The sequence below is a fragment of the Blennius ocellaris genome (genome assembly GCF_963422515.1).
Source record: "Blennius ocellaris genome assembly, chromosome: 14".
Lineage (NCBI taxonomy): Eukaryota > Metazoa > Chordata > Actinopteri > Blenniiformes > Blenniidae > Blennius > Blennius ocellaris.
In genome coordinates this window covers 19755123-19779192 of record NC_137663.1, presented here as the reverse complement: position 1 = coordinate 19779192, position 24070 = coordinate 19755123, and the positions used below count along the sequence as shown (strand labels likewise).

General features: G+C 40.9%; 2 protein-coding genes across 2 annotated transcripts; one reads left to right on the top strand and one right to left on the bottom strand.

Annotated features, from left to right (window-relative positions):
* Positions 1-3406: 3406 nt before the first annotated feature.
* On the bottom strand, positions 3407-9644 carry pafah1b2 (platelet-activating factor acetylhydrolase 1b, catalytic subunit 2). Its single transcript, XM_080509475.1, has 7 exons — positions 9566-9644; positions 9270-9387; positions 8771-8852; positions 7963-8052; positions 6779-6895; positions 6157-6279; positions 3407-5520 (listed from the first exon to the last, which is right to left on the bottom strand). The coding sequence occupies exons 3-7, from the start codon at positions 8849-8851 to the stop codon at positions 5242-5244; spliced, it is 690 nt and encodes a 229-aa protein (XP_080365601.1). The 5' UTR covers position 8852; positions 9270-9387; positions 9566-9644; the 3' UTR covers positions 3407-5241.
* A 3962-nt stretch (positions 9645-13606) lies between these two features.
* Positions 13607-20547, top strand: LOC308139418 (myelin protein zero-like protein 2). Its single transcript, XM_080508865.1, has 5 exons — positions 13607-13823; positions 15948-16117; positions 17589-17799; positions 18042-18210; positions 19219-20547. Exons 1-5 carry the CDS (start codon positions 13763-13765, stop codon positions 19412-19414), a joined length of 807 nt encoding a protein of 268 aa, XP_080364991.1. The 5' UTR covers positions 13607-13762; the 3' UTR covers positions 19415-20547.
* The last annotated feature ends 3523 nt before the right edge of the window (positions 20548-24070 follow it).

The following is a 24070-nucleotide window of genomic DNA, read 5'->3' as shown; positions in this document are numbered from 1 at the left end:
AAGGTGAACGATGAGCCGGAAGGGCCACTTTTTTCTTTTTTTTTGCAGCGCTAGCAGCAAGTCCAACTGGTTCATCACAAATGTCCCATCTGACGTGATGAATGTAGCCACACGGCTGAGAGTAACCTGGATGGTGAAAATGTGTATGAGAAAGAGAGAGAGAGAGAGAGAGAGAGAGAGAGTAGGCAGGAGTGTAGCTGATCAGAACACACAGAGAGGGGTTCATTGCTGTGACTGTGTGTGTGTGAGACGTCAGGTACCGGTGGCACCGAATGATAAGAGACTGAGAAAAGGTAGGTCACAGGAGTATCAGGTGAAAATGGTGAGTAATGTGACTCGGGAAGCAGGTGTTTCCCCTCCTACTGCTTTAAGGGCAAATATTGAAGTCTGAATGGCGTATTGACATTTCAGACGCTGCAGGGGGGAAAAAGAAAAGGGGGTCAAAAGCAGAGGGACGAACCAAAATGCACAGTGTGTGCTGTGAAACTTGTATTTTAATCTTTAAGAAAGTTCAACAGATTTTGTTTTTTCTTCAGTAAACTACAGTCTGACCTTCAACATTTTGAAAAGGTGCAGTTTAATCAGCACGCCATGGCAGTGAAGGGTGTAAAATCGACTCCCTGAAGAATAAAGAGTCTCTGTGTTGAAATGTGTGTCGCCTTTTGTCTGCGTGCTCTTTGAAATCACTGTTCATTGTTCTGGAAATTGAGGTCATGAGGGCCCTCACCTGGCTGGAGTAGGTTATTACCTCCATGTGAAGTAGCTTAAATGTACAGTGAAAATGTGTTACAGAAAATACTGATTTCTTACAGCATAACATTAAAACAACATGTACATTGTCACTACTTCTTCTACACTTCTTCATCCATCATATCAAGAACTTCTCCATTTAACTTCTGTAATTATGCAACCCCATTTGTTTACAGCATGAAGGGGCTGTTTTTTACATCCAAAAGAGAAATGCACCTTCTCAGTCAACATGTGACTCTCGAGAAACGACGACATGTGAGAGCCGTCACACCATGATGACTCACATCGTAACGTGAAAGAAACAGCACCCATGTGGGTAATTTAGTCCGGAAACAAAGCCCCTTATCTTCTAATTTTACTGACGCTCTTATTTTTAGGTCCACAATCGTGTTTCAATTGTCTGCTTTTGATTTTAAAGGTGCACGTGGTAAAAGGGTAGCACATCAGATTGAAGGACTGCATATAGTGTCACGGCTGAAGTTCAATATAAACTGGGTATCTAATGAGATTAAAGTTTGAAATATAAGTGTTTCTGTCTACTGCGAGTCCTTGAGAGGTTGTGGTAGCAGGTCAGGGCGCAGGAACAACACACAAGGCCAGAGAGAGATTTTATCAGGGTGTCGCTGAGTTTCGGCCTGTTATTGTTTGTTGGAATTAGAAAGTTATCATTTCCCTTTTTTTTTTTTTAAAGCATGCTGACATAGGGAACGGTTAAATATTTATGTACAGTCTACAGGGCCGTTTTAACGCTTAGAACAACATCGGGGAGGATATTTACATTTTTGGGTGTGAGGAGATGTGTTTATTTTCATTCCCCTTTGTTTAACTCTCAAAGGTTCTCCACAAAAAAACAAGTAAAACTTAGAACTCAGACAGCCACACTGTGCAGGGTGATCAACTTATGTGTCCGTGCCCAAGGATACATTGAAACAGATATGGTGTTGCACAGACTAAATATATAAGATCTGCAGCAGAAAGGCGTTGGGCTGCACTCGTAATGGCGTCTCAATATATCTGGTTTCAGTTCGGGCCTGGGGGCTTTTCTTTGTGGATTTTGCATGTTTAATGTGCTTTTTTTAAATAGTCAGCTGAGATCATTTGCAGCCACTGAAAGGGAGAGCAGAATAATGCCGGCTAGAAGATGGATGATGGAGGGGAAAGTGTAGGATCACACTTGAAATGAATAAGAGAAACAACCAAATGTTTAATAAGTGACAATTTTTGACAGATGTCATGCTGAATAGTTTAACATGAGTCTGCAGTATGTACTGTAGGATTAATATAACAAACAATAAACTTGTTGGAGGTGAAATCATTGAGCAATAAAATAGAAGAGAAGAAGAAGAAGCAGTGCCACTTTTTCTATCCTCTGATAAAATGCTTCCCTCTGTTGGTGAATATGAAATATTTACGCAATGTGACGCTGTGATACGCTTCATGTATTTACATTAACCCTTGACCTCCTTAACAAGATCTTAGACAACATACGAATAAATTACTACACCACTTTACACTAATCATCTCTTGAATTTGTCATAGTCATTATGCTTTTTGTAAATAACTTATTAGGGAATCCGTGTAAAAAATAGTTATTTCTCCTTTTACTGTAATCTAGTAGGAAATGTTCCCATTTCGAGATACATTCTGCCTCCAATTGTGCTGAAAATTATGGAATCCATAGAAAATAACAGATTAAACAGCCGTAAACAGTTGCAGGACAGACTTTAGGTAACGCATATGGATAAACGCACCTGCAGTGAAGCTTGGGTGATTTGGAGTTTCTCATTTGCAACCGCAGTTTTGTCACCTGTTCCCACCTGCTGATTCCCTCCTGACGCTGATTGGTCCACATGACCTGTCAATCATCATTGGCGCGAGGGAGAGGCGGGGCCTAAGGAATGGGAACATTACAGTGAAACAAGGTGTGCACTGCTGAAAGACGAATCAAATGCAGAGAACTGTTCATTATAGAGTCATGTTTGCCCGGAATGCATTACCGGGATTTTTCTTGTAAGAAAATAACTAAAGCTGTTTTCCAAAGAAGCAAAATGTGTTTTTGTTTACGCGATAATTCATTTTAATTAACTATCTGTGATCAACAACTAATAATGATTGTAATAACAATAACAATGGATAATGGTAATAACAATAATTTAGATTTTTGGATGACCCCCATAGTTACTATAGTTATGTGTTCTTTTGACATGTTTTATTTGGTTTCACAGTGAGCTTCACAGTTTGTCTGTGTGTGATTGTGCGAGCGTATGCGTGTATGACTTTGTATGTAATATTGTAAATAATATTTGTCCCAGACCCCAGGCAGAATAGCTCCTGCAATAAGTCAGGAGATAATGGGGCTCTGGTGGCATGGGGCACTGGGGTTGATAACAGCTGACTGTGGGCATAGGCAAGACATTACAGAGCAAACAAAATATAATTTATATAAATATGAATCATATTTAAGAAGATATAGTCTGCATGACATGGGCAGACCCATTTGAAAAGTAGACTGTGATTCCCCTCCTAAAGCCAAACCATTTACTCTTCACATGAAAGAGACATGGGGCTTGAGCAGTTTTTTTTTTGTATTTAATTTTTTTTTTTTTTATTGGAATGCTTTACCTCAATAACATGACAATGAGCCAAAACAGTGCGAATACTGTATCACAGCAAACACAGACTCCCACAATCTGAACATCCTTCAAAAAAGCATTTTCTCACATTTTTTCAGATCTTATGTACAACTGGGATCATTTCTAGTTACTCACATGTCCAACTTGCACAATCCAGTACCAGACACACTGTACACAACCATCCTCTTCAACACGTAAGGCACACGCACATACACTATTTATATATATACTTATATATATATATATATATAACACATCACGCAAATGTGCAGTGCTTAAGACAGCATTAACGCTTGATAACTCATTACTTTATAAGAGGCTCTTGGCCAAGGATTTGACCGGAGTGGAGCCATGAACAGACAGCTAGTATAAGCCCAGACAAATGGTTTTCTTTACATAACCTGTGATTGCTCTCTAACAGTTAGCGTGAATAAATCCAGTGTAGCTGTGTTCAGTATAGCTTAATAGTGTGGCTATCTCTAAAAAAAAATATTTAGTAACCATACCATGGAGAGAAGTCAAGAGAGCGCAGAGTGGCGGGGCCGGATGAGCGTCGACTACAAATACAACAAGGTCAGAGATCCAGGAGCAGAGAAGCCGAATAAAGACAGGAATTACAGTATATGCACGTAGAAAAAGAGAGGGAGGGAGCGAGAGCCTGGAGCTGTCCAAGTTTAAGAGTCTGACAGTGATTATTCAAACATATCAGAGAGAAATAGCAGTGAGAGGAAACGAGTGATGAGTGCTATTCAGCTCGATGTTCCACCAGAAATCTGTAACAGATCTATTTCTGTACATTTTCTTTTTTTTAAAACAAAACAAGCGTCACTGAATAATTTGGTGCCAGCTTCCTCAAACATAATTTCTGGACATTAGGAGTATGTTTGGAAGGCCTGGATACGATCGAACCAGCAGATTCAGCAGCGTGCCGTCATTTATGAATATGTACAAATACATGATATGGACTGACAAGAGTGCCGTTACATACTGAAGCCTTTGTACAGCGAAGCTGAGGCTCGACTCAATAACACACATGCAGCAAACAGCCACTCCGGGTCGGGAGACTTCACCTATACCGGTTAAACCTTTCAACAGGTAGCTACACAAAGTGAACATTAATTATAGCGAGTGCTCTTTGCTGGGCTGAGTTCGTGAAACAGTGCACAAAGACAAAATTAGAATTAGAACATTCTGTCGATTATTTTTGACACATCCTTCTGCATTGCAACGTTGAGCTCGAAGCAAAAATCGTTAGGAAGTTTCTTTTATACACCCTCAATATATTTCTCAGCAGTGTAACAGCGGCAACAGGGTTTTCATGAGCAGACCGAAGTAGCAGTGTGCAGTTGTGCAATGTCTTTTAAGTATTGTATGAAACCAGAAAATTGAATTTGTGAACCACGCCGTGGTTCTGCATACAGTGAGGAGGGAAAGCAGCGTACAGCTTCCTGTGGACGACACGAGGATTAGCAAACTGGATGATGTTTTTGTCTGTGGCACAGGTGATTGAAGGAAACACTTTTTTTTTTCCATCACAAGGTAAGAAGTGTGTGCGTGTGTGTGTGTGTATGTAATCCCACATAAACTTTATGTTTCTGTGTTTCAGAATAGTCTGAGCAGGTCCTTTTTATATCTGCAGTCTCATCGTCCATGTCCATTGTGAGGTCTCTCTCTCTCTCCCTCGCTCTCCCTCTTCAGCGCCTGATCTCTCCGCTCAGAAATGTAATCGTGTGGACCCACTCATGTGAGCGTACCACCTCACCCTGACTGCGAGCCTTTCCTCCTCCTGGGGGCATGTCCCCCCCCTTCCACAGGTGAGACATGCCCCCGGATCAATGTGCTTTGTGGCCACGGCCGCTCAGACCAGCGACGCCCGTCTCTCCTCTGGCGTCTCCTCCAGTATCTGAAGCAGCAGGTCACTGAGGGGCTTGGCCATGGTGCGGTAACCCGACGACGTCAGGTGGAGGAAGTCAAACATGTCCCTTGGGTTGACGGTCCCGTCTGAGTGGACGAACTCCCTGCTCACGTCCAGAAACTGTGTCTGGCCCAATCGCGGCAGCCACGAGCGCAGGAAACCGTTCACGGCGGAGTTCTTCTCCCGCAGTGCGTTGGGACGCTCCCCTCGGGGCAACAAACCCTGAAATCCCCAGAAAGATCTCAGCTGCTTTGTTTGACATCAAAACATCCTGACGTGCCACAAAGATTCACAATTTAAACGGATGTAAAATTCACGTGTGACAAAATATTATCTCCACAATGAGAAATGATTTATCTCTCAGCTGAAGTAAAGATAGAAATACTACATTGGCTCTTAAAAGCAGCACTGTTGTGAAAAGCTCAAAGGTAGTTAAGCTCAACAATGTCAAACTCTACATATTTCCAAGAGTACTGGAGTTACAACACTTGTGGTCCCTCACTTGATGTAATAGAATATGTTATTGTTCTTACATATTGTCAGGGTTGTTTACAATTCAAAATTGTCAAGAAAAGAAAAGAACAAATACTAAGTCACTAATTGAGTAGGTTCTAATCAGATTGCTCTTACTGAAGCACAGTAAGTGAATCATGTGAAAGAAACAATATTAGAGTGTTACTTGAGTAATTGTTTTCAGTACTCTCCCCACCTCTGCTTATCTGTCAGTATTCCAATTAACTGTGGAGTTGTGCAGGAATTAGTTTTAATTTCATAAGTTGCATTATTATTTCACATTAAACAAATTAAATCATGGGATCAATAGGAAAAATAACACTGGAGCTGCATGAATACACTTACCAGTACTACGACCTTTGCTTTGGGGAGACGTGAAATGAGCTCTTGTCCAATTGCCACGATGCCTCCTGCCACCTGCTCCGCTGTGTGTTCATAGTTGTTGGTTCCTACCCACAGCACCACCACCTGGACAAGAGTACACAAGCACAGTGAAATCAGCTCCACTGAGCGCGGTCCAGCCGGCAGGACTGAAATCAAACCAAACCTGGTGGAGGACAAACACCTTATTAGCTGTTTTGAGCAAATACGAATTTGTGGATCAGTTTCAAGGTATAAATAAACCCATTAGGCTCAGAGCGATAAAACAGCTTGTTAACAGTACAACATTTCCCTGAAACACTGAAAACAAATTATACGGTCACCGAGGGTCACAAAATACCATCTGCTGCAGAAATTCAGATAAAGACTGCGCACGCATGCACGCGTGCGCGCGTGTGTGTTTGCAAGGACAAACAGTGCATGTGTGAAGTCTCTCTGGGTCAAAGGGTGCGACACGGTGTGTGCACATGGCGTACTGTATTAAAGCGTGTGCAGGACGCGTTTCTATTTTTTTTTTTTTTTTTTTTAACTGTATATGATGGTTATGTCCTCGACTGTCTTCTTGTTGCAGATGTCCGCACGTCACCTTGGGACGGATGTTGTCCAGCTCTCCGTTCTGCAGCCTCCACAGCACATTACACGTCGTGTCTCCGCCGATTCCAAAGTTGAGAGCATGAAGAGGAGAGAAAAACTCTCTCCAGATCTGTCGACAAAGACACCGATCTGAATTTTACTTCCTCTTTCTCTCGTACTTGATGAACACATAAACTGATTTTGTCATGATGCTGATACAATTGTGAGCAAATCGCATCAAAAGTCACAAGTAGTAAACCTCACATGCACTTTTTATGTCATTGTGATAGCCAAAGTAGTAGATCAAGTAGACAGAACTAAATCAATGTGGAAGACGCTAAACAGCACATTGGCCCTTCCAATGACAAAAAAATCCTGAAACCCTGTCATCACAATCAAGTGTCCTATGGCTCAACCAGATCGACCCAATATGTTGAAATGCAGAGTATAAATGCATGATGCATGAAAAAAAGTCTTAAGGTACTGTTACTTCAGTCAGTTTGCAATGTTGATATTGTAATGATGGTGAATTTGCAATACATTCAGGGATCGCGAAATGGCAATTGTTTTTTTTACTGGACACTGGTCCAGTAATCATGCAGTTTTTACTGGACCAAAGTAAAGATTGATGAAAATACTTTTTTTTTATATATGAGGCTGTAATAAACTTGTCTCCACGGGAAAGTATGAAATGTACGAATGTATGCATGTATTCTTTCAAAATGCAACTTGAGGTTAGTATAAAGTCAGAAAAGGAAGCAGAACAAAGTATTTTTGTTATATTTGGACAATGTGGGGGTCTGCGTGATGTCATCATCATCTCATAATAAACTTTAAAAACCTCAGAATCACTTAATTCCTGGGGAACTTATTCAGCAACACAGCACAAACAGCAATTCTTCCTCCACCGTGAAACACTTGTGGAGTCATTTCATCAGACAATGAAGCAGACGCGGCTTCATGCATCTGAAATCTCTGCAGGTTGGATCGGAAAGAAACGTCAAAATATCGCAAAAAACCCCACTAACCGGTTCGGGCAAGGTGGGTAAATGTTTCACCCCAGACGTTCGGACAAGCCTTAAAGTCGAGCCCCAAGAGTGATAAATGAAAAATTTGCACATGAGACCAGTTTTAAGAGGATATTAACCGGACCAAGGGTATTTTTTTTATATAAACAAGCAAACCATCTAATCTCACCTCATACTGCTGCATTAGCTGCACCATAGAATCCCCTACAAAAAGCACGTCTGGTTCAGCATCTTTGCATTCTTGTACAAATCTTATGTGCTGCACAAAGAAAGAAAGAAAAACAAGGGAGACATCATTAATATATTTAACATAGAAGATCAATTAAGGAGCAGTTACAAGTGATGCAAACAATTTTGTCTTTCAGAGGTAATGCCTTTGAGATGTGGGCTTCCTAAGCAGTGAGATAATAGTTGTTCGACAAAATCTTGTGAGCTCATCACAGTCAAGCCACGTCTGGTGACCCCTCCTTATACACAGCTCGGTGTAAAGCCGCCTGTCTCAGTTCTATTAGCTGCGGAGGATTAACCTCCCAGAGACCTACCAAGAGGCGCAACTTACACAAAGCCATAGGAAACATGGCACCACAAAAATCACACATTTTGCACACCGTTACAATTTATTTTAAGATGCCATGCCTCAAATCGTATAAGGACTGAGATTTCAGTCAAAGTTTTCTTTGACATTACAATAAATTACTGTATCAAAACAAGAAAAACTTTTGACACTTGTGTTATGCATCCTTCTTTGTGGACACCCTGTCCCGCATGTTTTAGGGTTGTCTTTTTATTGAAGATGAATGATCCACTCATTTTATCAGACATGCTATTGTTGGAAGATGTCTATTTATTCCTATAAAATCACAACACAATACTAAAACATGCATGTAATCCTAAAATGTGAATGAATCTCAAGGCTAAAGACGGGACGTGTTTTAATGATCTGCAGCAAAAAAACAAAAAACAAACAACAAACATACTTGTGACATCCACCGTCCATCACCCTGAACATCCTCGACTGGCTTCGCCACTGCAGCAGGGTTTAGATCGTCCCCGTTCATCCTGGGAGAGAAAACCAAAGCATGTCTAAACATAAATACAAACACACATAGCGCTCTTGGTGTGACAAACAGCACCGCACCACAACAACAAGCGCGGAAGGTTTGACGTTGGTGAAACAGCAGCCGGAGGAAAGCATCAGCACCAGCTAGCAGAAGCTATAGCTGTGATGCAGCAGCTTATGGTTTCAGGAGCAGACGGACCGGCGGCCTAATACGGATGTAGGCCACTTTCGCTGGCCCGGCGGGTGTTTATAGATCAGAGCAGATCGCATTAACGCCGCTGGTTGTCTGACGTTAGCTTGTTAGCCGCTAGCTAGCTAGCTAATAACTGTACATCATCTCTGACACTCTCGATACGAGCCCGTTATCATAAAGCGTCGCGGGGGAAATGCGTCTCCTTCGCCAACAGAAACCTCACCTGGCAAGCTTGTCGGGTCTTCCCTCCCTCGGCTGGCTCTCTGACGCCGGTTTGACTTCACCGGGTGGCGGGTAGTCGACGCGGGTGATGCTCGCGAGCAACCGTTAGCTGCCTCCAGCTAGACGAGACAACAAAAGGTGTGTCAAGAAGGCAACGCGCAGAGACCGTGTGCGGGCGGAGAGCGGCGCAGCTCGCGGACACCACCAGTCGTAACCCCGCAAGGCAGAGACAGGCACTGCCCAGAGTGATGCTCGTCAGGGAGCCATTCGAGCGAACCATGGCAATTTTAATCTCACCTTATCTGAAAGTCTGCAGCATGTATCCTACTTGCTTTTTTAGTTTATAGCAGGTTGAGGCCACCAGAGAGCTGCTGGGTTTGGAAGGATGTGACTGCTGGGCAACAGTACACTTTAACACAGCTGGCTTCGCAATGAATCATGGGTAGTGCGATCGTTGTGGCGATATCTCAACAAGCTGAAACTGCCCCCCGAGCATTGACATAATACTTTATGTTTTCCAGATATTCTTTGAGCCGATCCGGCCAACTAAATCCTCATCTCACCTGTGTATTCCTTCTCTCTCACTTGTGACCCATCATTGATCTCTGCAACCTACGAGCTGGTAGCAATGCATCATGGTCAATAGGATCAAACCGTGTATTCTAATACATTGTAGTACTCTCTTCTTCAATTCTAATCACGCATGGAAGGGGAAAGGGTATGTTTCTCCATGTAGCCCAGATAAAATGTTGCTTAAAGATTATGAAATAGCTGGCGCTCTTAAATTAAACACATTTTATTTTAATTGAAATAAATGCATTGGTTAATTTACATACAATTCGAAATAAAAAACGGTACGGGCTGCCACTCTTGGAGGCCTTTCTTTGTGTGGGTTGCATGTTCTCTCTGTGTATGCTCTAGGTTCCTCAAACAGTCCAAAAATATGTATGCGGTTAACAGGCGACTCCGAATTGCTCTAAATGTAGAAATGAGAATGAGTCTGTCTCCATGCCCTATGATTGAATAGTGACCCCTGGATGCCCATGGTCAGTATCCAAACTACTCTGAGCTGTTGTTATGACTTACCACTTATAATTGCCCTACAATTCTATCATACTGATTAATCATTTTATTTCGAACAGTGTGCTGCTTGTTGCTCTCTCAATTGGCTTAAGCCTCTTTTGTACCTCAAAAGTCAAATCTTAGTAATAATCCTCCTTCCAAAGTGAAAGTGTTTACTTGACATCGTAGCGAAATGCATTCTTTGTTTTTCTCTTGTCTTTGTTTGTCCCGATTAAATATGGTTTTTATTTGAGGTTTTGGTTGTTGTTGTTTTTTGTTTTTTTCATCTTCTGACATGGCAGACTAAATATCAAGGGCACAAGTGAATTCTCTTTGCGTCCAACAGTATTTTTCTGCAGGTACAGGCAGGCCCTGGATAACAAGCTATGAAGCAATGCCATTGAAGCTGAAGCATCGCTCCACCCATCAAGAACTGCAAAACATTTTCAGCACCAGCATACTCTACAGCCACCGCGGTGGGCAACTGCAAGCTACTGAGTATCTTTGTTAAATTGATTCACATTCATTTATAACACTTGTGCAAAAGGATAATCACAATGTTTCTGAGAATTATATTTTTCACACTTCTGGGAGGATTGTTGGAGCTTGGTAAGTTTCAAATAGCATCACTTTTCTTCTTTTAGTGGAGGACCATGATGAACACAATGGTATATTTGGGCACAGAACATGTGGATATACATACTGTACATATATACATATAGGAAAAATACAGTTTTGGATTGCTTCAAAGAGAATTACTGAACTTTTTATCTAATGTTTTTTTCTTTGCTCACAGCACTTCAGGATGGGTATGCAACAAAAACATTTTATTTAAATATAATGCTTGAAAATTAAATAAATAATTTTCAATTTCTTTACAAGAGCTCGTATGAGTATGTTTTTAATGCTGTAAACTATACCAGAGTGGCTGAAAGTTTCCCACAAGCACAGATAGTTGTTTATTTGAATGGGGTGAGCCTTAATTTTTCAAGCAAATGGAAAAGATCCTCTGCTTTTGAAATTTAAAACTATGCCAGTTCAGTGAATTTTTTTAGTAGTTAGATACTGTTGGACGTTCACACTGTTTTTGTAATAATACAATTAATAGGAATTGATGGGGGGCAAAAACAACAAGCATCTTGGAAAATTTAGGCAAACGACAAAGAAAGAGTATGAAAAACATACCAGCATGTGAACTGAACAGACAGTAACCATATTGACATTCCTAGACATGATATGAATCTAATCAAACACAGGAGTTGAAACCAAGAAAGACATAAACATAGACATAACAGAAGTAACATAAACAACAGAGAGTGAAAAAAATAATACAAGCAAGCCATATTGATGTAAAAAAAAAAAGAAAACAAAAGAAAAGTAAATTACATGTCCTCCAATAGTTTTTGACAAACGTAGGTCTGCATCAATCCCCTACATGTTCATCAGAGAGTGCTGACACTTTGTTTTGTCTCCAGGGCTGCAACAAGTCAGTGGGATTTTCATTTACACTGCAGCTGAGGTGGAAGCAGTCAATGGGACGGATGTGAAGCTGAAGTGCAAATTCAGCTCCATGTACCCCGTGTCACTGGAGTCTGTATCTGTATACTGGCTCTTCAGACCCACGAAGAGACGGGAGAAGTCGGTATGCGGTACATGAGGTTTTAAGATGAGGCTCAAGAAACGATTCAAACTCATTTTAAACAATTCAAAGATGCGTGTTCTTATAATCTTCATTTGTTCAGAATGGGACTTGAAAGTGTTCATGTGTGCGTTTCAGTTGATGTATTACCATAAGAAACCCTACCCCGTACCCAAAGGACGCTTTAGGAAACGTGTGGAATGGTCGGGGGACGTCCTGGAAAAAGACGCCTCCATCACCTTGAAGCGAGTCACGCCCAAGTTCAGAGGTACCTACGTCTGCCAGGTGCACAATGTGCCAGACAGGACAGGCAGGGATGGAGAGGTTGTCCTCAGAGTCGTCAACGAGACTTCCAGTAAGCATTTTTTTTTGTATCCTTTTGACCTTTTTAAGTGAATAAATGATGTGCAATTAAAATTATTTGAGTTTTATGCTTCCCAATTATACAGAATTAACCTACTTTTTTTTCTTTTAGAATAAGATAAGGATACCTCAGAAAATGACTACTTCTGTCTTTTGCCTTGCAGATGTTGACCCATTCCACTTGCTCACAGCTTTGCTCGACATGGTTTGATTATGCTTTGACTCGTGTTTTTTCAGTGGATTTCTCAAAGCCACAAACTTCCATTTAAAGCTCAAGTATTACTGCTCGATTGAGCTGCAGACATAACAAGATGAGAACAACAAGATGTTTAAATAATCAGAACGCTTGGCCGTCTTCAGCGATAAGGAGAACAAGGAGTTCTGCAGAAGATGGTAAAGAGTCAGTCTGGGATTGAGGGGGGAAAGAAACCACAAGAAAATGAATTTGCAGAGTAATCGTGCCAACTTTTCCAAAATGTTTGGAACAACTAATGGATTTTAATAAATATACATTTTGAAAATCTCTGTTTTTGAATCCACTCAGCCTTGAGGTCTTTTTCTTATATCTCAGATATCAAATGCAGCAAAGCCACAAGTGTTACTTATAAAGTAGGTATGGATGGATGGATGGGTGAATGCTGACACATAGATAAAGGTTATTGGATGAAGGTAATCTGCAACTACAAGGGCCCTTGTTTATAAAGGTTGCTTATGCACAAAATGGGTCCTGAAGGATGTGTACGGCGATCTATAAAAAACTTTCCAGGAAAATGTGCACACTGGTCGGCCAGCTTTGCACCTTGCAAGCATATTTTTAGTAGGGATCCTATGCAATGTTTTATAGATGAAGCTCCAGAGCAGGAGGACGAGGGGTGTTTAGTAGCTACTTCTGAGGGGTTTGAGTTTGCATGTTCTCAGGTGCATGGGTTTATTTCCAAAAGTCCATCATGAGAACATGAATACATAATGTGTATTTTTATCCCCTTAAGTAATAATGGATGTTTTTTTCCCCTTTCCTTTCCTATATTTTTTGAGGGTTTTTTTTGCTGACAGACACCTGTTAATGTGACAGCTTTCATGGCCACAAGATGGTACCAGTCAGCAGACAACTGGCTATAACTCTTTCTGTCTGTGCTCTGTGAGCCGTCATCTAGAAAACACCATAAATCGACACGTGAAGGCGGCTTGAGGTGAGACGGCTCGAGCGCCTCTCTCCAGTTGGTGAACAGGTTATGCAAGTACTACGCGATCGAGCCCCGCCCACCAGGTGTGTGTGAGCGTGTGTGCGTGTGTGTGCGGAGGAAGAAACCCCAATTGTCCTCCTCGGGAGCTTTTCCTTCGACGGTCCGCGGTGGTCCTGCTTTTAAAAGAAAACCTACATGAAGGCTCTTCTCCAGAGGATTTGACCCGCCGGAGTACAGGCTTCATCAATGTGTGCTCCCATGTCTCGGATATGGCCTCTGCTTCTCCTGGGGGGACTGCTGGTGCCAGGTGAGCGCGAGCCACTTCCTGGAGGAGCGCGAGCTCACCTTGTCTTCACTTGACAAAACAGGCCGAGCGTGTGAAATACTAAACAGCCGTAAGACGTCGAGAACTCTTGCAAAGCCTGTCTTCGGATAGTTTCAATGCTCCCAGGAGTGAGTAAATGAGCTGCAGGACTAATTTTAACCCCTCGGGTTGTATTTTGTATTTTTTTTTTTTGGATAGTTGTCAATTTAAGTGTTTGTTACGTTTGAAGTATTCGTCCGAAAATGCAGAAATAACTAGAGATTATAAGTTGCTGAACTTTGAAACTACTCTTACATTGTCTAAATCGTACTTTATTACACTTGGAATTACATGACTAAATGACTATTAATCGAGATTAATCACATTGGCAGTAGTAGATATTCCTAACAATATAATTGTAGATAATATCAAAACATTTCTCAAACAGAAAAAGTCAATATAAGGTAAACTATGGTAAATAAATGTGGACAAGTGACATGATGTAATATATATGTGATAAATTATATACCATGAAAAAAAAATTACAAATGAAACTGCGAGTCATCCAAAAAAGTAGTTTGATTATAGTTTTATTTATGTCCACGTATAGAAACACCTGTGTATAACTGTTTGTATAACACTGTCATGATCAAACCTGTGTTCGTTGCTTTATGTGTTTTGTTGCAAACCAATATCAAATGTTGATAAATATGTTTTAAATAACCTAGTTCAAAGGAGTTTTCCGAGCTTGTCAGAAAACTAGGAATTGTCTGCTTTTGCTCATATCAGATGGAGAAAAAAAAAAGAGTACAGATTTTTTTTCATCACATATGCATACCAATAATAGAACAATCATGAAAGTCATCAGGAAGTCTGATGTCCAACGAATAATAATTGCAAATTTCTCAATCAGTCAAACATTTGGAGACCACTTTAATGCACAGAACTTTAAAAAAATATCCATTCAAAGTGTTTCTTAGATGGTTGACAAATAATAGAAAAGCAGACTATAAAAATGCCTGAAATGCAACTATTTTCAGTTTTTAAAAATGTGGTTGGGGTTGTGTTAAAGAGCAAGCGACTGAAGGCAACAGGGCATTGGCCATGAGAGTGATTTGTGAGTGAGAGTGACTTTTACGGCTGTTTGTCTGATAAGCAGGTTCATGTTTTCACAGTCAAAGGATAATGTGGAGCATGCTTTGTAATACAAGCGATCGCTTGTAATGTTCCCAGGCTTTTTCCAGTGGGGGAGAAAACCATTGAGGAACTGAAACGAAACGTGTCTGTGTTTGTAGTATATCGACAGTACGCACCTGCAAAACCATGAAAAGAATTTGGAAGCTGTTTTTAAAAAAAAAATTACTTTCAGCTTCAACTGGAGGAAGAGAAAAGAAAGGGTGGTGTGTGAGTTTCAGTTCACATGATAAGATCTTAGTGACCACAGAATGTAATGCCTGTATTTCACTTCCACCTTTAAAACTGCTTGTTTGACATTTTTGTAGTCCTTCATGTTCCTCCACTGTCATGCAGATTAAATTGAACTATTAGGGATGAGCAGCAGTTGACATGTTGAAATAGTTAACCACAGTTTCAAATAAGTAGCGTCAGTACCAACGTGTGGAAATATAAACAGAATTCTAAAAGCTGTGATTATCTTTAGTTTATGTTTTTAAAGCACGTGTAGGAGCAGTCTCTATCCAGCTGACCTCCTGGACTTCAACAATCATTAATCCACAGAGGGTGCAGCCGCTGGGGAAGTATTTGAATTATTTGGAGTTTCTTGTGCTGACCGGAGTTGCAATAGAGGAGTCGAAAATCAGGTCTGAAGAAGTGGGCGCAGTTTGGACTGTGGCAGTTATCGTCACAAGAAACAGTCAGTGGGCAGCTAAAACCAATAAACACTCAATCTGTCACCTGACGAGACTTTTTCTGTCCTTTCATTGCCGTTTCATACTAATAGTTCTGCTTTGTTGGATTGGTTCCATCAATATTGAATGAAGAAATGCTATTTAATAGGAAGCCTGAAGCACAGACTTGTCATTCTGTAAACAAAGCAGTGGATATTTGCCAGGGAGGTTACATTTTGGAGGAGTTATCGTTCTCACTTCTCGTTTCATTTCATCTCAGCGGCGCGACATGTCAGCGCGATAGAGATTTATACGGCGAGCGAGCTGGAAGCGGTCAATGGGACGAACGTGAAACTGAAGTGCACCTTCAGCTCCACTCACAAAATGTCGTCTCAGTCCGTCACGGTGTCGTGGAACTTCAGACCCATTAATTCCGGAGCCGATGAGTCGGTGAGTAAAAAAAAAAAATGTAGCAAGTTTTTTTTTTTTCTTTTTCATAATAATACCTCAAGGTATTGGAACCGGCAGTGCAATTGGCTTATTTTCATGCTTCAGTCTAAATTTATTTGTGATACCCTTTCATACATTTATTCCATTGACTAAACTGAATGGAAAAGATGTTTGCATACTTGTCATGCTGTTTGGTCCCACAAGTCTCACCACCTGCACAGGCAAATCCCCGGCCTCCATTTCCACAAACATTAAACAGTCGCCCAGGAACCTTGGAGTCGTCTTTGACTCACACTTTTCCTTCCATCAGTCATGTGTCCTTCAGCGCCAGTCCAACTTCAAACTATCCATTCCTGACCTACAAAAAGTCACACCCTTGCATTCCTCTTCTCCCGCTGCAATCTCTTCCTTCCTGGTTTAAATTTAAAAGCAAAATCCCTTTCCTGTCTCCAGCAGCTTCAGAACAAAGCTGCCAAGCTCCTGGCAGGTTATGAACCAGTGCTCCTGAGGAGCTCCTGCAGGCTTTTCTAGCTGTCTCAAACAAACAGTGATGTTTTTGCATCAGAACCGCTTGACTTTGGAACAAACGCTCTGTGAAGATAAGACTGGCAGAATCTCTACCTTGCTCCAAAAAGCTCCTGAAAACTCACTTTCATATACCGTATTTTCCAGACTATTGAGCGCATCTGAATATAAGCCACAACTGCAAAATTTTAAAAAGAGAGAAAAAAAAAATACATATAAAGGCTGCACTTGACTATAAGACACAAGTGTCCACGTTGGGCAGGAACTTCACTGCGGAAACATGGGGATTGCTCATATTTTCATCAATTTCCACAAATGTGTCTTTCATAGTGCTGGAAATTCCTGCACACAGAGCTGTGTGTGTGTGTGTGCGCGCATCGTCCATCTGAGAGGGAGAGAGACTCTGCAGAAGTAGAATCTGGTGGTATGAAGCCCGTTAACTCGAAGAAAATCAATAAATTAGCCCCGTCATTGTATAAGCCGCAGGGTTCAAAGCGTGTGAAAAAAGCAGCTTATAGTCTGGAAATTACGGTACTTCATCTGAGGCGGTGGCGTCTTTTAAAATACTTCCTTTTTAAATTTCCCTTTACCCCTTATGTTAATCCCATTCTAAATGTAATCTTTCTTATGATTTGGTTGATGTCAATGCACTTTGTAAAACACTCAACATATAAACAGCCAACTGCGAGTTGAAAGTCCTGCTCCTGTACTTCCTCCAAGGTAGTTTTTGTCTCTATGAATGGCTGTAACCTTCTCCTTCATTCTATTCCATACACACTAAGATCCTTGATGTTGAAGCTTAAAGTTTATTATATGTGTTTATTGTCTTTTTTGGTTTTATGGTGCAAGTTTTATTATAGCCAAGTATATAGGAGTGAATGAAGGTAGGATCTTCTCTATTGCTGAAGTTGAGAAACCATGCGATTGCCAATATGTGTCTATTTAGGTGTTTTACTACCAGGAGGTACCGTACCCTCCCCAGCACGGACGTTTTAAAGGCCATGCAGTGTGGTCGGGAGACGTTGCAAGAGGGGATGCGTCCATCACCCTGCACGAAGTGCCTCCAACCTTCAACGGTACCTTCGTGTGCCAGGTGCGCAACCGTCCGGACGTACACGGCAAAAATGGAGAGATCGTCCTCCGAGTCGTGGACAAAGGTTAGAGAGCATCACATGTCTGAGTCTGTTTGTCTTTCATCAAAGCAGATCAAAATGACAGAATTGTGATTTGTCCTTTTTTACTTTTCTGTTACGATTGCGATGCGATCATAATGGAATAATGGAATAATCTGCATCATATCTGACACATGTATAAGGTTTAGTTTCTTGTTGTGTATATCTCCGCACCTGTACGATGGATTCCTCTACCTCTACCTCTTTCTTGCCTCCTTTGTTTCTAGCATCGCTCTCCGAGATTGGCGTCCTGGCTGCCGCAGTCGGAGGCGCATGTGCAGTAATCCTGATCATCTTTGGTGTTTTCGTGGCGGTAAGGTTCTGCAGGAGAAGGCGCGCGGCGAATGACATTGAAATGGACCCACGGGAGCAGGAGTGGAAGGATCCAACAGTGTGGTGAGGGCCAGAGAACCGGAGCTCCTCTTCTTCTTGGGACTGGTGTGGAGTCTGATTGACTGCTGGGGTCTATTCTCCTGGAAGAGAGATTCAAAAAGCATTATGTTTCCTTCCATGTTTGCTTCTCCAATGTGAACTTTATATTTATATCTATATATCTATGTTTTTATAGTTCGTTATCACTACTTCAGTATTAGAGATTGTGTCATGATTCCAATTTGTTGTAATACCAAACATGCAGATCTATATATACATATATATGCTTTACAGAAAAGCTACCAGTGATAGCAACAAAATGAGACTTTAAACTATGGCCTAGGGGATGTAAATATGGATTTATCTATGCCTATATTCTTTTAAAATTTGCTCATCAACATAATTTCACTGCAGCAGTGCTGACTGTAACAGAGATGCTATTTTACTGTTTTGTTTTGATTGACTCTGCAAACACGGAGTGACTGTCAAGAATGTTTTAAACTGAATAATTGCACAGCAAAGTATATGCAATAAGGTTGGCACAAAATAGTGTCCCTACAAAAAAAAAAAAACACCAGCACTTCATACATGACACTGCTGCAGTGAAAAGAGTCTTCGTCGCTTGCTATTAATGGGTCTAGTTTACAAGCTGTGGCAGTTAAAAGCAGATTTTGTATTTTTTTTTTCTGGGCAAATCCTTCACTTTTCTCTGTGAGCAGCAGCAGCTGCAATAACAAGTGATGCTTCACTCTGATTTGTCAATACAGGTGAAGAATGAATCAAAGCTCACACAGAACACTGAACTGGTTTTATCGGGGGTGAAAAAAACTGAACTCACGTTATGGTCATTATTCTCTGGGCCGGGTTTGTTTCAAGCTGAGGATGCTGGGTATTTTGGCAGTGGATGGTTGCTGAGGTTAACTAGTGCCTTTTTATTCATCGGCTACAATCTTCACGCGCTCAGTTGTCGACAAGCGGACCGTCTCACTGTTTCCATCTCTCTGTGAATTTGTTGGACACCGGTTGCATCAGTGCACCTGAAGAGGCAGTTCACCTGAAGCTTGTGTCGAAGGAAAAAGAAGCCGAAAGTTCAGACGATGAAGAGTCTGAGCCCAGCAGTGGAGATGATGAGGAGGAGGAGGAAGGCGAAGAGGATGACGATGATGATGATGACGATGATGACGACGACGATGGTGGTGACGACGACGACGGAGGGGGTGACGATTAAATAGCCATGCTTGGTTGATTAATGAACAAAAGAGTCACGTTCAAATGATAATTTATTGTGAATTTTTTCATCTTTTTATACATCCTGGTCACTGAATTGCAGTAATTGTTATTCGCTGTGTACACCGGACCTTACTGGTCTTTGTTTTTTTTTTAGCTAATGCAAAAAAAACCATTGGAGATTCATTAACCAGAGACATCGTCTTTTTCGTTCATTACAGTGTCCCTGTTGAAATCTGCTGCCAACTTCAACTTCAGTGTAGTTCAGTCAAAATTGAGCTGAGAGAAACAAGTGTGTTCAGAAGCTAATTTAACATCAAACAGAAAAAGAAATGCTCTTTGGAGTTCTGCCCAGCTTATTTCTTTATGACGCTGCATCTTCAGATTTTCATCACCGACCAACAGTTCTACTGCAATAACAATGTTTATATATATGTGGGTGGGTGTGTTTTTCACATATAAAGTAGTGCTCCTCATCACCTGCTGGTGGATTCCGATGTGTAAAACTGGTGATGTCCCACTTTATTTTATCTTTTTTAATTTTTTTAATTTTTTTAAATCATGTGTGTTTTGTGTGATGTACTTTAACCAAATACTGCCGTAAAACACTCTTGTGCCAGTTTGAGTGGGTTTCCACTGAACGGCTGGAGAAGTATTGCCCAAACAACAGTGTTCTGAAAACTCATGAATTTTCATGCTTCACAAATGGACTATAGATTTTTAAAAAGGTTTAGATAAATTTGGTTCATTAGCACCACCAAGTGCAGACAGCGTTTTTGTCTGTGCAGCATTCCTCCTGCGGTCACTTTCTCGCGGCATCAGATGAAAGTCGTCAGAGTTATGCTGAGAAACGTCTTTTATTCCTGCTTCGATGCACTTTAACTTTTATTGAGGACTTTTGATGCTGCCTGAAATAAAAACAGGAGAATTGGTGCCGTCATATATATTTAACGTCAACATAGTTTACCAGGGATTAAAAGTGAATAAAAAAAAGTCATGTTTACTCAAGCGGCGACAAATGATTTTATATTGTGATTTTGTATATAGTGTAAAATAAGCAGAACGTTTAACTTTTTTGAAATCAACTCCTGAAAATGTGTATATGTTGAACAGCTTTGAAATAAACGTATTCCCAAATCACCGGCGTCATAACATGGTTGCGATGTATCAACAGTGAATGTTGAAGGGAACCGTAGTGTGGGAGTGTTCAACATACCAGCGCCAGCCACTCCCGCATGTGTCACACATGACAATGAGGTCCTGTACTGTCACACTTTCCTGCAACAGCAAGGCAAAGATTACAGTTCTTTAATCATCTATCTTATTGAGTCACTTTTTCTTAGTTTTTGGTAGAAATAAGGTGAAATCTAAACCACCAATCTGAGCCCACACTGACGAGACTGTGAATGTTTTTCCCTTCAGATTCAAAGAACCTCACCCGAGTGGAGTTGTATTTTTTTTTTGTTGGGGTAACTTGCAACCGATGCTTTTATTTCTGGATGAAAAGAAACTATTTAAGTGCTTTGTTGGGAGAGATCAAACTAAAGAGGAGTGGAGGAGGATTTTTACCTTAGACATGTAGGAACTTATCTGAACTATGCAAACCTCCCATTAACCACTGCCTGATTTTCTTGGTTTGATTTCCATGTTTTACTTTTTTTTTTTTGTAGGAGGCTCAAATGCTGGCACATGCAGGATGTGGGCCCTTTTTTTCTGATTTCCAGTTTTTATTGTGTCGATCCCAAAATGGGTATGTCATACTTGTATTAGTTCAGTGACTAAATACAGCCCTAGACTGATTAAATTGAATGTATAAAATAACTATGAATTTCTCAGTTTCAGCTTCGCTTTGACCATTTTCAAAAAAGTTTAAACCTTTTTGTGAGCAACCAGAGATTTACTTACTTAAAACAGCAATCTGGACTTTCACAAATTCACCATCACAGTATAGAAACGATGTCTTTCACAGCAATGTCTTTCTATGGACTGTTTATTTCTGGGCCTCAATGTCTGCCTCTATTGGACAATTTGAACATAGCAGCCTCTTTTATATGGAAATTGCACTTTATCTGTTCTGTGGTGTTTAACCGGGACTCTCAGCCTTAGGGCAGTATCTTTGACACACCTGGTCAACAAAGTCATATTTTGGTGGTCTTCGGATGTGCAAATCTAATTTTGACATCAGAACGGGTGAATCCTCCACCTGGACCCCAAATTGGAAACAACTGACTCAGGGCACCTTCGGAAAGAGAAGAAAAAGATATAAATCAGGAAATAAGTAGCTTCACAGTGGCCTTTAATTTTGAAGCTTGTTCAGTGATGTTCTGTATTTTACACGAGTTTTCCTTGATTGTATTTTACATTGAAATGCAATAGTCTGATAATCATCCTCAAATAAGATCATTTTTTTATAAATGCGTTTCAATCAGGTTTAACATTTAGAAATGTTTTTCATATAGCTCGAGTGTTTTGTTCTAGTGTTGTATTCATGTAAATGGGGTAGTATAGCTTTAAGTCAGCAATGCATAGTGGGTGCAGAAATGTGTCCCTGACTGTCTGTTGTTGGGGGCTGCAGGCTGCTGCTGCTGCTGCAGTGACGCTCGATGACACCTATTAAAAGCCAAGGGTGTACCTGCATGGTGAATAATCACATGGGACACACAATGAACACAGAATCTGTCCATAAGGCAAGTTTGCTTGATGGCGTAACTCAACTGTAGTTATAGTCTTCCTGCACAGGTCTGCAGCAGTTCTCTGTCTTTATGCAGCAAACACCCCCCCCCCCCCCCCCCCCCTTATTGCAGTTCTGGAAGAGTTCCCACTACTGCTGCATTGATACTCCAGTGGAGGGGCCTGGAGAGGAGAGTGGCGAGCCCACAGCCTGGGTGCATTATCTCTCCCTTCACAGGAGCTCCACACCCTTAGACCCAGCCTCCACTGTCCACTGTCACCTTGTAAAGCTTCTGCCCCCCCCCCCCCCCCCCCCCCCCCCCCCCCCCCCCCGCATGTGTTTATCCTGGAGTCCTGAACAGGATAGGTGTCGTTGTTGGCACATGGGAGGTTTTTTTTTATGCCCTTTCGGAGCTCCACTGGTTTTCCTCAGGATATTAAACACAGTAGCAGGAACTGTGGTCATTCAATATCCTGTAAGTCATATTACATTTCAATACAGACAGACTTTCCGGTGTTATGTTTTACTGTTTTTGCTGAGTCAGAGTCATACCAACTCTACTGGATCAAGATTGTACTACAAGGGAAAAGAAAATACTAATGATCATTTAAAAGGATCTTCAGGAATTCCACATGATTAACCCTTCATTTGCCGCTCATTGTCATGCATGCAAATTTCAACTCTTGAGAGTTGTTTTGAGATTCAAATATTTGCATAAAGTTTGTATGTACACAAATATGCCGGGATGTGTAAAATTGAAAGAAATCAAACACAAATTGGAATTAAAATGTGATGGATTTATCACTGGATTTCTGTAAACGATTGTCTGTACACTACAAAAGCATAATATGAATTGCTAGATGCGTTGGAAAGTGTTTGAAAGTTGAACTAAACAATCTATCCAAGTACGGTAAATTTTTTTCTGCCATAAAACAAATCACTCCAGTTGAGCATCCTGCAGCTTGTGAGGCTAACAGAAAAATAATCAATAATACTCAGCCTAATAAACTACTCAGTGAATACTTAGTGTAGGAAGTGTCAGCAAAGTCGACAAAATACAGTATAAGCTTACATGCCCGTCATTGTGACTGAAGTTTCCTTACAAATTTTGGTCTTTAGATTTTTCATCTGGGATGAAGAATTTTCCTTCTGTGCTGAAACGACTGATTGCATTATGCGAGGAACATAAAGAGGATGTTATTTCCGAAAGGATGTGTAGCTGTCCTTGACTCCTCTGTCTGTGTGACTCTCCCTCAACCCATTTGTCAAGCTCTGTCACATGTTCTCAGCTGCAACCTAATTAGAATACGAAGCAAACCTTTCGACAGCATTATTTTTTTCTTTTTAAAGAAATATCTTTGTGCCGTCAACTCATATTGGGGCTTGACAGATGTGCAAACTTAGGTGTATGAATCCAGTGTTTGTCACGTCTAAAATGGAATAATCAAATCTGAAAACTCTTAAGCTAAGCACTTCCTCATACCACTCCCTGAAGAATACACACACAAGGCTATGCTGATGGTGACTGATGGTTTATACATTTATGGAAAGAAGCTGTCCTGCTGTAAAAAAAAAAAAAAAAAAATCATAATGCTCATGCATATAAAATATAGTTTGACCTTCTGTGCATGGCATGATGCTCCTCATACAGTAGCTGTGAATGCTGATTATCCTGAGCTGAGGTAATATGATTGAGAAGAGGGGAGGAGAAGAGAGGAGCTTGGGGAAGTTAAATGAAATCAAGAAAAAACCCCCCAGAAAAAATAAACTCTTTTCAAACTTGCTAATAGAAAAGAGAGTAAGTACTACTGGTGCTGCAGTCCTCTAATGTTAAGAAAGATGACGTTCACATCGAGAGAACCCATGAATGAATTATGTTTGTATAGGATTGTGCGTCTGGCCGGCAGCTCTGGGGCTGCATTACACAAACTCCTCCCCAACCTGCACTGCAGAACTTTTCTCTGATCTTAACAGTCTCCCTGACAA

Excerpts from the sequence above, each read along its gene's own strand:
- pafah1b2 (XM_080509475.1), bottom strand. The coding sequence starts at position 8,851 with ATGAACGGGGACGATCTAAACCCTGCTGCAGTGGCGAAGCCAGTCGAG. Across the intron at positions 8,053-8,770 it reads ATGGACGGTGGATGTCACAA|CACATAAGATTTGTACAAGA; the intron begins GTATGTTTGTTG and ends TTCTTTGTGCAG. Across the intron at positions 6,280-6,778 it reads TGGACAACATCCGTCCCAAG|GTGGTGGTGCTGTGGGTAGG; the intron begins GTGACGTGCGGA and ends ACTCTTGTCCAG.
- LOC308139418 (XM_080508865.1), top strand. The coding sequence starts at position 13,763 with ATGTGTGCTCCCATGTCTCGGATATGGCCTCTGCTTCTCCTGGGGGGA. Across the intron at positions 17,800-18,041 it reads CCTCCGAGTCGTGGACAAAG|CATCGCTCTCCGAGATTGGC; the intron begins GTTAGAGAGCAT and ends CTTTGTTTCTAG. Across the intron at positions 18,211-19,218 it reads TGGAAGGATCCAACAGTGTG|TGCACCTGAAGAGGCAGTTC; the intron begins GTGAGGGCCAGA and ends CGGTTGCATCAG.